Source organism: Mandrillus leucophaeus, unplaced genomic scaffold, assembly GCF_000951045.1.
Source record: "Mandrillus leucophaeus isolate KB7577 unplaced genomic scaffold, Mleu.le_1.0 Scaffold123, whole genome shotgun sequence".
NCBI classification, from domain to species: domain Eukaryota; kingdom Metazoa; phylum Chordata; class Mammalia; order Primates; family Cercopithecidae; genus Mandrillus; species Mandrillus leucophaeus.
Window position 1 is genome coordinate 1,922,590 of NW_012100654.1, and position 13,669 is coordinate 1,936,258.

Here is a 13,669-nt window from a genome sequence, read left to right on the forward strand (position 1 = left end):
GATCACAGATCAAATCCTTTCTTTCCTTTCCTCGGCCTCCCGCCCCCGTCCCTCCTCAACCTCCATTTTGAACTTGGGGACTTTTTTAACCACCAAGTTTCCAAGATCCCTGAAGGGAGCATAAAGATGAAGAGTTTTGCAGTCAGACAAATTCTGGTTTGGCTCTCAGCTCTGCCGTTGATTGGCTGCGTGACTCTGGATAATTTACTGAGTTCTCTGAGCCTCCATTTCCTTTCCTGTGAAATGGGGATGATGACAGTATATGTGCTTCATAGACTGTGGGGGAGAGAGTAGAAGGCACACAGTGGAAGCTCAGCACCCAGCTCTCCTTCTTCCCCCATTGAGCCTCCCCTCCTACTCCCCCAGGCCATCAGGCCTCTGGGGTTTTAGTTCACACTGTGCCACCCACACAAGCAGGCTGGGTGACTTTGGGTCTATTTCTGACTTTTTAGAATATTGTTTCTCTCTGTACCACAGGAAGAAGCTTCTCTGCCCTTCATTGGGTGGGTGTGAAGAGGCAATGAGATCAGAGACCAGAGACAATGACTTGAGAAGTTAAAAGGGCCTGTGTTATTGTAACCACAGTATTTAGAAAATATTAATGTATCTGTTTCACAAACACTGAATTTGCTCTTAGCTTATTGCAGTGACACCTTTGCTATCAGCCTGGAATACAGCATCAGGGTATTTTGTGCAAAACAAGGCAATACCATTGGGAAGAAAATGAAGACAACAGAGATAGAATTGAGTGTTGGGAAGGAAATAAAAGAAAGAGGCTTCTGTATGAGGACCCTGTCTTGTTTCTGGTCCCAGCTGGGAGGTTCCAGGATGAACCCTTGGCCCATCGTCTTACTACCCAGATGGGAGTGAGGAGACCACAGGAACCTGGGTCTTGTTCAAGGTTACAGGGCATCTTGGGGACAGAGCCAGGCCTCTGCTCTCTGCCTTTTGACTTTAGTTTCCCTCTTTATTATCTGACCTAAAGATAACAGACCAGCAGGACTTAGAGGCCTGAAGGATCATCAGCCTGTTCTTTTGCTGGAGGAGGCTGGGATGTGAGGCTGCGGGGCAGCCCTGGCCTGAATCCTGACAACCTAGAGGCAACTGGGCCTCCCGCTTCCCTACTCAGAATGCCTGTTGTGTAGTTTTCTTTTTTAATGTAAGAAGGAGAAAAAACAGTGCTCACTTCAGCAATACATATACTAAAATTAAAACAATACAGAGATTTGTGTGGCCCGTGCGCAAGGATGACATGCAAATTCATGAAGCATTCCATATTTTTATATACGTTTAAAAGTAAAAAAATAAACAAAACAATGGTACTCCTTTTTTGGTAAGAAATATGCCAGAAGAGAAATAGTACAAAAAGTGTCCTCCCAAGCCAGCTGGGGAAGCTTCATGACTGGCCTTTCTCTCATTCTGAGACAGGTTCCCTTTGGAAACAGAAGGTTGAGTTGGGGGACTGGATGGGGCTGGGTGAAGTGAGTGGGGGGCAGCTCTGTTCTGCTCTTGGGTTTTCAGGTGGTTTCTGTACATTGTCTTCGTTTTCCTCCTGGGCGCCATCTGCACGCGAGAGGCCCTTCGCTATGACTTCCTGATAGCGGAAAAGGTGAGTAAGGCTTGCGCTCCTCGAAGGGCTCAGTCTGCTGGAGTCATTTGTTTGTTTTCACCAACAAATGGCCACCTTCCCCTTGCAGTACTGTCTGGGAATCCATATAGTCGTTTAAAAATTTAATTAATTTATTTTTTGAGACAGGGTCTCACTTTGTTGCTCAGGCTGGTGTGCAGTGTTGCAATCTCAGCTCACTGTAGCCTCAACCTTCCAGGCGCAAGCAATTCTCCTGTCTCAGACTCCCAGGTAGCTGGGACTACAGGGGCATGCCATCATGCTGGGCTAATTTGTTTTTAATTTTTTGGTAGAGATGAGGTCTCACTGTGTTGCCCAGCCTGGTCATAAACATCTGGCCTCAAGTGATCCTCCCGCCTTGGCCTCCCAAAGTGCTGGGATTACAGGCTTGAGCCACCGTGCCCAGCCTCCCTATAGTCTCTAGCCCAGGAATGAAGTGTTGGGTTGTGATGGGGAAGAAAGATGGTGGAAAAGGTACAGGCTCTGCTTAGGGATTTCGAGAAACAGATAACGATGCCCAGAGAGATTCACAAACATCAGGGGCTAGATAATGGTGACATCTCTTCCTGTCAAAAATCAGGACAGAAACAGAAGAATTTGTTCACCCCTAATTCCCAGCTAAGCAAGTGCCTCACTTTTGGTAATAGCTTCACCTTGCATGATGAATAGAATGTGCTGTTCAGAAGTGGCAAGTGGAGAAGGAGGCTGGGAACAGACAGAGGTGGAGGGAGAGGGAGGAAGCCCAGCGCCAGGGTGAGGGCCAAGGCCCTCCTTGTCTCTGAGGTCCTTGACCCCTTTTGCTTTCCTGAGAATCTCAGACACTGCGGGTTGATTTGGCTGCAACATCTTTGTTTCTAGAGTCCGCACCCTGCCAGGAGAGGATTAATGAATTCCTGGCGTTCCTCCGTTAGCAGGCTGGAGGCCGTGTGACATCAAGGACATTTATTTGGCATCCTAGAATCCACATAAGATTTCCAGATATTTTTCTGGAAATCCCCAAAAACTCCTACCCTCCTTTAAGTTCTTGGAGAAAAAGTAGACCCTGAGATTCCCATCATTTTTCGGAGAAATGTAGTTGGTTAGGGAGTTTTTCTGTTAACTCCTGAGTATCGCTGCTTATATTTTATGTATTTTTAAATTTAACTTAATATTTTAACTTTTTAAAGACAGGGTCTCACTCTCTCACCCAGGCTAGAGTACAGTGACATGAACATGGCTCATTAGAGCATCAACTTCCAGGGCTCAAGTGATTCTCCCACCTCAGCCTCCCAAGTAGCCTGGACTACAGACATGCACCACTACACCTAGCTAATTTTTTTTTTCAATTTTTTTGTAGAGACAGGGTTTTACCATGTTGCCCAGGCTGGTCTCAAACTCCTGGCTTTAAGTGATCCTCCCACCTCAGCCTTCCAAAGTGCTGGGGTTACAGGCGTGAGCCCCTATGTTTGAGGATGGAGTACCATTTTCTCTTGGTGTGATGCTTTGCACAGCAGCCCTGCTGATCTTCGTGGAGGGCCAGTGCCTGGGGCAACCTGGGCCAGGAAACTCTGAATTTTCTTTTGAGAGATACGTTTGAGCTTGGTTTTCACATTAGCACAGGTTTCTTTTTAAGGCTTGTAGGCACCCATGCAAAGGTGATTATTTGTTTTCAAGAGTTTTGACCTTAGTATAAAAGCAGGTTTTTTGAAAGGCGGTGCAGTTCAGGTAGTGAGAGAACTGATACCCACCTTTCAGCACCCAAGGTCACAGACCCCCAGGCGGCAAGGTGTGCTCTCGAGGCAGGAGTCTATAGCCCTCCTTTGTATCTACATGCACGCTTCCGTCTGGAGTTTCACTCCCAAGAGCCTGTTCTCTAGCTGCGGAATGAAAAGCTTGGCTGCATGACAGGAATTGAAGGCCTGAGGGAGCAGCCTGGGTGAGGCTGGTTTAACCGGGGGAAATGCTTCCTGCTCGTGTGCAGCTTGCCAGTGGCTGGCCAGCTCTGCCTGCTTCTAAAGTTCCTTTCTCGTGCTTTCCTTCACAGAGGTCCTTCCACCCTTTAGAGACTCTGATCTGATTATCCCCTGGACCGTGGCTCCTCCTTCCTCTCCTTCCCCTGCTTTTCAAGGGAATGCTCAGAGTAGACATATGGGAGGGCAGGCAGCTTTGTATCTAAGGCCACAAACAGCACTAGAGTAAAAACAGCCTAGAGACAGCATCTGAGAGCCTTTGTGGGTGGAAATTCCACACCTAATAATAGGCACACGAACCGGGGGAGCCTCCTTTGGAATGCCGCCTATCCCGACAGTGAGCAGGTAGGCAAGCACTTAGCCAGCTGGGGGCACCTGCGGCACCAGGCCCAGCAATGACACTTGGGAATGTAATTATGCACACACTGGGATGAAAGGTGGAGATGTAGTTTTTGGACAGGACAAGAGACCATTCCCTGGAATAGGCCATTGTAAAGCCTATAAAGGAACAAAGCTACTGCTCTTGGTTCTCAGTAGAAATGGGCAGGTGCAGCAAGTCAGTGAGCCGTGATGGAACCGACCCTGATGACTTCAAAATAGCAGCACCTGGGTCTTCTGGTTCCCACTACCCACTCCCTAAAGGGGACCACACAGGAGTTTCCTCCCATACCTTTTGTGCTTTCCTGCTCCCTGGTGTCGCTCCTTGGGACTGACTCCGCTGCCGCTGCAGGAGCAGGTACCATGCTCAGGCGGTAGATTGGGCCACAGATGTTTTTACTGGCAGTGGCTGGAGAAGGGGAGGGTGCAACCTACACTGGTTGGGAGGTGCAAGTGCAGAGTCTCTTTACCTTGGTCACTTGACACAACCTGCCACCCTGATAACCTATTCACCTCAGCTTCTTGTCTTACCTGTGGCTTCAGTTCTGAGCCAGCGCATCTCTGAGCTTTCCTGGGCCTGAAGAAAGGCCTCTTCTGTATGTGTGCCCCGTGCATCACCTCTGGACACTGAGACAGGGCGGGTCTCTGACCTACTCTCCTTGGCGCTCGTTCACACGCTGCTCCCCAACGCACTCCTCTCTCTCTCGGGGGCTTTCTGCCAGAACAATTATCTTCAATGGCTGCAGGCTGCCCTGGATTCCTTTCTACTGATTTGCAGCTGGTCAGTTAATCTGTTTCTGTCTGGGTTTCCTACAGCTTCTCTGATCTATTTCTAATTATTTGGCTTCTCAACTCAGTTTCTCTAAGAAGCGTCTTTTTACTTTTTCTTTTTTTTTTGAGACGGAGTTTCGCTCTTGTTGACCAAGTTGGAGTGCAATGGCATGATCTCAGCTCACTGCAACCTCCACCTCCCGGGTTCAAGCGATTCTCTGTCCTCAGCCCCCCCAAGTAGCTGGGATTACAGGCACATGCCACCATGCCTGGTTAATTTTTTGTATTTTTAGTAGAAACGGAGTTTCACCATGTTAGCCAGGCTGGTCTCGAACTCCTGACCTCAGGTGATCCGCCTGCCTCAGCCTCCCAAAGTGCTGGGATTACAGGGGTGAGCCACTGTGCCTGGCCACATCTTTTTACTTTTTATCCCAACCACAGAGGAATTTTCTCCCAGCTCTCAGGTGTATGTGCATTCTTAAAAGTCTTGTATACAGTGGTGGCTCTGAGATAGCCCATGAAAGCACGTAGTAGGTGCTAATTATAATACATTTTACCTGGCACATAGCAGGTGCTAATTAAATTTTAACTCCCTTCCACACTCCTTATGGGCATACCCTTACAGATCAAAACATTTATTTTAGGAACACATTTTCTCCCCACAAATTCACCATATTTAATAGGAAAAGCCAAAATAGTCAATCTCAGTATTATTTAGTTAGAAAAGGAATTGTATAAACCACAGTGTTAGTTGGGGTGAAATAGATTAAATGTTTCAAGATAAACTTGTATACAGTCCAGGAAACAGATGTTTATTACAAATAAAAAAGATCAAATATCTTAGGAGTCCTGGGGCTTGCTAACTAGCAAAATAAGAGCAATCTAAGAAGGAAAAATATCCCAAAAGTATTGTTGTTAAGACTAGGGAATCTGGCCAGCTCATGCCTGTAATCCCAGCACTTTGGGAGGCCGTGGTGGGCAGATCACTTGAGGTCAGGAGTTCAAGACCAGCCTGGCCAACACAGTGAAACCCCATCTCTACCAAAAAATACAAAAATAAGCCAGGCATGGTGGTGCACGCCTGTAGTCCTAGCTACTCAAGAGGCTGAGGCAAGAGAATCGCTAGAACCCGGGAAGTGGAGGTTGTAGTGAGCCAAGATCGTGTCACTGAACACCAGCCTGGGCAATAGTACAAGACTCTGTTTAAAAAAAAACAAAAAGCCTAAAAAACTGGGTAATCCCACAGAGCAAACTCTGATTCCTGGATTTAATAGTCATGGTTTCACATATTCATGAGGGACCTTGGAAGCTCATGACACAAGCTGTACAGGGAAGATGGGGATGGGACAGCGCTGGTGACTAGGGAGTGAGTCCTAGTGGGCCACTCAGCACCTGGGAGTGGGTCAGCCTGAGTGTCCTCTGCCCTCCATCGTGGACACAGTCCTGCCTCTCAGGAAGGGAAGGAGACTAGGTCTCATTATGGAAAATGGCTCTCAAGTGAGAGGTAAAACTGGACTGAAAGTTGAGATGTTGATCAGTTCGTGGAGCGTGGAGAGTGCTAGGAAAGTCATGACTGTGGAAATGAGATGTGGGAGGAAAAAACCAAAGCGTTGTTGAGACACGGCCTTATTAATACACTTGGGATTGTAAAGGTTTTTAGGGTGCACTCCTCAGTGATGTCAGGGGGCCACCGGAATTAGATGAGACAGAATGAACCCCTTGCAAATGACTTTAAATCCTGTCCTTCAAGAGAAGAGAGCAGCCAATGAATGAGTGGAGTCCCTCAATGACCGAAGCGCAAGTGGGAGCTGGGAGAAAATACTAAGAGCAGAGAGATGGAAGTAATTATTTTAATCAGTAGTTACTGAAAAGAGAAATCAGGGTAGTTCGCACCCCATGTAATATTTTGGAAAGAGCTTTGAGGGGGATGACTCAAACAGGTGTATGCCGGAAAAGAATCACTTTTTATTTAAAAAGAACTGTTGACACACCTCTACACAAATAAATCCTCACTTCCACCTCCACTGGCACATTTAGCAAATTTTCAGTCTGATACGAATAGAGAAAGCAATTAGGTTCTTTTAGGGCTGGGAGCAGAGCTGTGTGGTTCACTGTTGTGTCTATAAGCCTTGCTCTGCCTAGCACTGTGCCAGGAACATAACCTGTCCTTGGGAAATGCTTCCTAAATGGGTGGATGGATGGATGACAAATGAAAGAAGGAGATAGGATTTAGGCAGGAGAGATGGAATGAAGTTTTTATAATTTGTCTAGATGTGGGGACCAACATTTCATATATTATTCAGAAAACAGACTGAATAATATTTTTATATTTTTTAAAAGTGGTAAGTGAACAGATCATTCTACACGATCGATAAACTGGACATAAACAAGTTGCTTTACTTGGCCCTGTCTGACCCCAGCTCTTAGGGCTCTGGAGGAATCCCAGGGTGTGTCTGTGGGAAGGCTGGCCAAAGACGGAAGCCACCATATCGTGTACTCATGGAGCCAGAGGCTCAACCTAGTTCCTGAAGTCAGTCCAACTCTAGGAGTATGACAGGCTGGAGCATTCCCACTCATTCCTGCTCTGAGTAAATAGACAGGCTTTAAATGAAAAAGAGTTGTAAAAATTCAAATATACATAACCTTTTAGGTAAGAAGCAGTGAAATTTCTGCAAAGAGATGCCACGCCTGACTCTCCCAAAGAATTTTTTGAGGGGAGAATGCAATGGCTACAATGTGTTGTGTCCAGGGGTTCGCCACATCGGCTGCATATTAGAATCACCTGGGGCCGGGGGGCTTTCTTAACATCAACCACGTCTGTGTCTCACTCTACACTAATTAAATCAGAATCTCTGGGTGATTCTTATGTTTAGCCAGTGTGGGGAATTATTGACTTAACTTTTCAAAAGGCTCTTTCTTGATAAAATTTCATCATAGAATCTGTTTTTTTAAAAACCAGTCAACATAGGATGCATTTGGTAGAGAAGACAGAAATAAAGGTTATAGATGAATGATCACATCTCAGAATGGATTGAGGATTGATAATGGACCCAGCTTATCTAACAGTTTTGTAAGGCACCTAGGGCTCGATGACAGCAAAGTAATGAAGCTGCATGAATTCAGCTGCTGAGCTCTGCTTGCCTGATTCTGCATGAGCTGCTGGGGGAAGGGGGCCAGGATTCATGATACAGCTCTACCCGTGAGGCGCTCAGGGTGCTGGCAGGATAAGCCATGAGCATAACTATCCCACAGGATGGAAAGTAACAAAATGCCATCAGATCACACAAAGTGATGGAAACACTAGATGACATTGATTTTCTGTAGTAATAAAACGGTGAGTAGGGTGGGTAGGACAAACCCAAGAAACCTGTGACATTGAAAAAAGAGACAGGCGAGATTCTTTGGGGATAAGAGAGATGATAAAGATAGGGGAAAGGAATCAACACTGAATTAAAGACAAGGTGGACTCCGTAGTGGACCTTAGTCTTGTTCATCAAGCCTCTGACCTTCCTGACCATTTGGCGGTTATTCTACCAATTGTCTTGAAGGGAGGGAGTACCCCTATTCTGCGTAATAGCAACCCAACGGACCAGACCTCTCTTGTCTGTCCCTTTGCAGCCCTGGTAGGGCACATGACCTACACTAGGCCATTGCGTGCTCCCATTGTAACCAACGAAGCAAAGATAAAGAGCTGGTGAGAATCCATCCACAGGGCAGCAGGGGTGCAGCAGCATCCTGGCCAAGCTGTTCCTGGGGAAGAGGCTGGGTATGCCTCCAGGCTTGGTCCTGCCCTTTTCTGAGCCTCATCCTTTAGCCTCCTGATGATTCTACAAACTGCCAGTGTCCCACAAATATATTCTTTTTTTAAGAAAAGTATTTTTTTCCCAATCAACTGTCCTGACTGATTCATCAGTCAGTCAAATTATTCCAGTGATAATTTATGAGCCAGGAAAGAAGTCTAGCCAGTGGCTTGTGTTCAGTGTAGCTTGATGACACGAATCCGGTGCTTTGCTGACATAAGGAAGTAAAAAATGGGGCAAGGAGAGCCTTCATCAAGAAGGGTGTAAGTGACAAAGCTGAATATTAACTCTAACCTATCTGTAAGCATTGGACACATGAGTACTCGGAATGTACAGTTCTGGCCACTGTGCCTAAAGTAAAGTAGAATGGAGAGGGCACCTCAAATAAGAAAACAAAGGTGCTTCCCTATGGGTACAGATGAGGTCTGGCCCAGGAGGGTGAATTAATGAGTGAGAGCTTGGGACCTGGCTGCACATGGCAAGCAGTCATGCAGCCACCCAACCCCTTAGCACTTTTAGCACTGGGTTAGCTAGTAACATCTTAGACCCTGATCTTTTGTAAGTTGACACCAAGAAGAACAGCTGTGCCCTCTTATTCTATCTATTGTTGCCTTGTGGGTCATGGATCTCATTCATTCATTCGGCATTTATATTTCTGTGTTGGGCACCAATAATTCTAGGGTGAACAAGACAGAAGACCTGCTTAAATGAAGCCTCCAGATTAGTGGAGGGGTCACCATGATAGGTGCTGTCCTAACGTCATGCTGGGGATGCTATGGAGCACTGAGAAGCGACTACTATAGTCAGGGGAAGAGGGGATGGCCTCACAATGGAGGTGAGGTTGGTGCTGAGTTTTGTAGCACAATTAGGAGTTTAACAGACAATGAGTAGATTAGGGGGTGTGGACAGAGGCTTCCTACAGACAGAAAAATCATGCTGATCAGACTCTCAGTGTGCCAGGTGTGGAGCTAAAGAGGTCACAGACCATTAAGAGCCTTATATGTCAAGACAGGGGGAGCCTTTGATATGTCTGCAACAGAGACATTGTGATTAGATTTGAGTTTAGAGAGGTCACTCCCGCAGAGGCTTAGGGGATGATTCAGAGTGAATCATCTGAATGGTTTAAACTCATCTTTAAGGGTGAGCTTAAAGGCAAGAGGCCAATGAGCATTATAGTTGGCCAGTTTGTTCTCAAAGTGTGGTCTCTGGGAACCTGTGGGGAATCCGAATTTCTAGGCCCCACCCCAAGCCTACTGAACCAGAAACTCTGAGGAGGGGGCCCAGAAATCTGTCTTTAGCAAGCACTGCTGCTGAGTCTGGCAGACGCTTCATTTGAGGACCGCTGTGCAGTCCATATGAAATGTAGTGGCGGATTCAGCTGAAACCATGGAATGAATGGGGGTGAGGCTGGGGATGTAGAAACTGTATCCCAGAGATCAGATCCAGAGGACTCAGTGGATGATTGCATGGGTGCAGGTGGGTGGGTGCTGGGGGAGTAGAAAGGCACAGGAGCAGGTTCTGGCACTGGCGAATGAAACCACTTCTCACACAGGTGTCCCTCGTGGGCTTCCTGTTCCTTTTGGGCTTATACATCTCGTCCCTGGCTTCCTGTATGGGAGGACTTTATGGAGCTCCCCGCATCCTGCAGTGCATTGCCCAGGAGAAAGTGATCCCTGCACTTGCCTGTCTGGGACAAGGGGTGAGTAATCCTCTTTTTTGTTTGTTTGTTTTTTGAAACATGTTTTGCTGCTAACCTGATTGTTGGCCCATCAGTTGGTTAAGCTTTTCTGATCAGAGCCTCTGGTCAATTTCTTTGGAGGTGACACAGAAAATAATGCAGAGGTCGTTTCTTTCAGCCGTGTCCTCCGGCTGGCTTAGATTAGGGCTAAGTAGATGAAGCATGTTAAATGTCACAGCCACCCAGCCCCTTAGCACTTTTAGCACTGGGTTAGTTAACCAGTCCTAGTAACATCTTGGACCCTGAGCAGCACGAAAATGCAGTGCCCCATCCTTTAATAAAAATGAATTCAGGATCCTCCAGGTTTAGCATAGAAGAAAGCATGTTTTGGTCAGGAGGCGAGCTGGTCCTTGAAGCTCTAACTCTGCCCTCAAGGCTCACCTGCCCCTTGGGGGTTGCTGTTTGATGATTTCCCACACCTCTGGCCTCTATACTTCCTGTTAACCATCAAGAACCAAACCTTAACTGATACCTAAAGGACAGCTCAGTTGAGTTAAGGCTGGGATGATTAAAATAGACATTCTAAAGCCCAGGGGAGGACCAAAGAGACATAAACAGAGAATCCCACTTCCCAATAATATGGTTTGCAAGCTATAGTTCATTTTTGTCTTGTTGAGGTACCACAGAGGGCCTCCACACCTGCTTCCAATTTTCACCCTCCCCCTGGTTTAGGGAACACATCGTTGCAACTTATCCTTGATTTCTTCCTTTACCTTCCTTCAAAAATGCAGTTTGGTTTTGAACATTGTTCATTTGAGATCCTATTAGACATCCACTGGGAATGTTGTGTAGGCAGTTGGATATGTAAGCCTGGGTTTCAGGGGGAATGTTTTAGGCTGGAGATTCAAATTTGGAAGTTGTCAATATAATGCCGGTATTCAAAGCGTGAGTCTGGTTGAGCTCACCAAGGGAGGGAGTACAGACCGAGAAGAGGTCTGAGGATGGAGCCTGGGGCTGCTTTAAATGTGGAGTTCAGAGATGTGAAAAGCCAGCCATGGAAACCAAGAAGGAGCAGCCAGTGAAGAGGGAGGTCAGTCAGGAGAAGTGAGGTGAAGAAAGTGTTTCGAAGAGGAGGGCGTAGCCAGCTGGGTCAAAGAAGACAGGGACTGAGAAGTGACTGTTGCTTTTGGCTCAAGAACTATGTCAGTGACTGTGATGAAGAGCTCCCGGGAGTGGCAGCTAGCACCTGTTTTCCATTCCTGTCCGCCTGAAGGTCACCATACCCACCTTCATTAATAACAGGTGTGTGTAATGTGTGTGCGTGAGCATTTGCTGATGTTTAGGGTCAGAATTCCCCTCCTCCAGCCACCAGTGATTCTGCTGTGTCTTCCGGAATCTTCCTCTCCCTGGGAAGAATCAACTTTGCATCTCTTTGATTTTCTATGCTAGTATCAAAACCCAGTGAAAGACAAAAGGAGAAAATAGTTGGGAAGCCAAAGTTCTATAATAATGCCACATGTTCATAGTTATTCATACAGGCTGGGCGCGTTGGCTCACACCTGTAATCCCAACACTTTGGGAGGCCGAGCTGGGCAGATTGCTTGAGCCCAGGAGTTTGTGACTGGCCTGGGCAATATAGCAAAACCATGTCTCTACAAAAAGCACAAAAATTAGCCATGCATGGTGGTGTGCACCTGTAGTCCCAGCTATTCAAGATGCTGAGGTGGGAGGATGGCTTAAGCCCAGGAGGTGGAGGTTGCAATGAGCTGACATCACACCACTGCAGTCCAGCCTGGGCAACAAAGCCAGACCCTGTCTCAAAAAATACAGTTACTAATGCAACTAATATCTGTCTATGTGAAGCATTTCACATGCATGAACTCTGATCTCACAATAATCCCATGACTAGGATACTATTATCTCAAGTTTATAGATGAACAATCACATGGGGAGAAGTGGCTGAGTCATTATGAATTGTGTTTCTAGCCTATAACTTCTGAAATCTCTGAAGCATTCTATCTGAAATTTTATGGTCCTGCATGTTATTTTTGTTGCTGCAGAAGGGGCCAAACAAAACACCTGTGGCTGCCATCTGCCTGACCAGCTTGGTGACCATGGCCTTTGTCCTTGTGGGTCAAGTGAACGTTCTGGCCCCCATCGTCACCATCAACTTCATGCTGACATACGTCGCAGTGGACTACTCTTACTTCTCCCTGTCCATGTGTTCCTGCAGCCTGCCCCCGGTGCCTGAGCCAGTGCTCAGGGAGGGCCCGGAAGGCCTCCACTGCTCTGAGCACCTGCTCTTAGAGAAACCTCCCAGCTACGGCTCTGAGGGACCTGCCCAAAGAGTCTTGGAGGGCACGCTGCTGGAATTCACCAAGGACATGGATCAGTTCCTCCAGCTAACCAGAAAGCTTGAGAGGAGCCGGCCCAGGCAAGGAGAGGGTAACAGGACCCCAGAAAGTCAGAAGAGGAAAAGCAAGGAGGCCACCAAGCAGACCCTACAAGATAGCTTCCTCTTGGACCTCAAATCCCCTCCTTTCCCTGTCGAGATACCTGACAGGTTGCCCGCTGCCTCCTGGGAGGGGCAGGAGTCCTGCTGGAACAAGCAGACTTCCAAGAGCGAAGAGACTCAGCTTGGGGGATCATATGGAGAGCAACTGGTTCCTGACCTGTGCAACCAATCTGAGTCCAGTGGAGAAGGTGAGTGCTCTGGCGTCACACTGGGGCCTCTTATTTGGGGATGACCACTGATTATCCTATCTACCCAGTTATTGTGAACCAGTTATAGCTGGGTTTAAAATCCTTGCTCATTTTGTGCAATATTTATTTTAAAACATTGTAGTCAGGTATCAGCTGAATTATTTGTAATTCTACTCTGTTGTAGATGGTTGATTTTAAACAGAGATTTCTATCTACTTCTGTATATTAGACCTGGGAGCCACAGCTAGTAATTGGGTATCAATTTCTTTTCACTCAAAAATGAACTGAAGTATAAAGCCAGTGTGAGTAAAATCAGTCTCTCCTTACAAGAGAAGTGGAAATGTGTTGTGATAAACTACCTGTCAAGGACGCAATATGTTTTCTTTGTGGAAGATAGACCTCCCAAACCAGGCAAGAGGCGATGGAAAGAAGGTGGCTCAAACTTTGTTTTCTCAAATCTATAAACACAGAGACACAGAGAGAGACACTCACAGGGAGGCTTATAGGGCATGAGCAATTCTGAAAGTGAGAACTTGTATTTTCAAGGACCTACCATATTCTAGGTACTTTACGTCTATTACTTCATGTAATATAATATATATTAGCATTTTCCATTTTACAAATGAAGACCTTGTATCCCCATGAGGTCACAGAGAAGACCCTGAGCTGATTCTTTGCACAGCTGGACATCACCCTGCATTGTATTGTCTGTATTTGAGGCCCATGTACTTTCCTCTACATTATGCTCTCCCTGGAACTATAT

At 46.6% G+C, this 13,669-nt stretch overlaps 1 protein-coding gene across 1 annotated transcript in view; it reads left to right on the forward strand.

Moving 5' to 3' along the window:
* SLC12A8 (solute carrier family 12, member 8) overlaps positions 1 to 13,669 on the forward strand; it is a 134,781-nt gene that overhangs the window by 95,180 nt on the left and 25,932 nt on the right. The window contains exons 8-10 of the mRNA XM_011971534.1: positions 1,522 to 1,609; positions 10,078 to 10,224; positions 12,264 to 12,906. Coding sequence (XP_011826924.1) covers positions 1,522 to 1,609; positions 10,078 to 10,224; positions 12,264 to 12,906 — 878 coding nt within the window. The remainder of the gene's footprint in view (positions 1 to 1,521; positions 1,610 to 10,077; positions 10,225 to 12,263; positions 12,907 to 13,669) is intronic.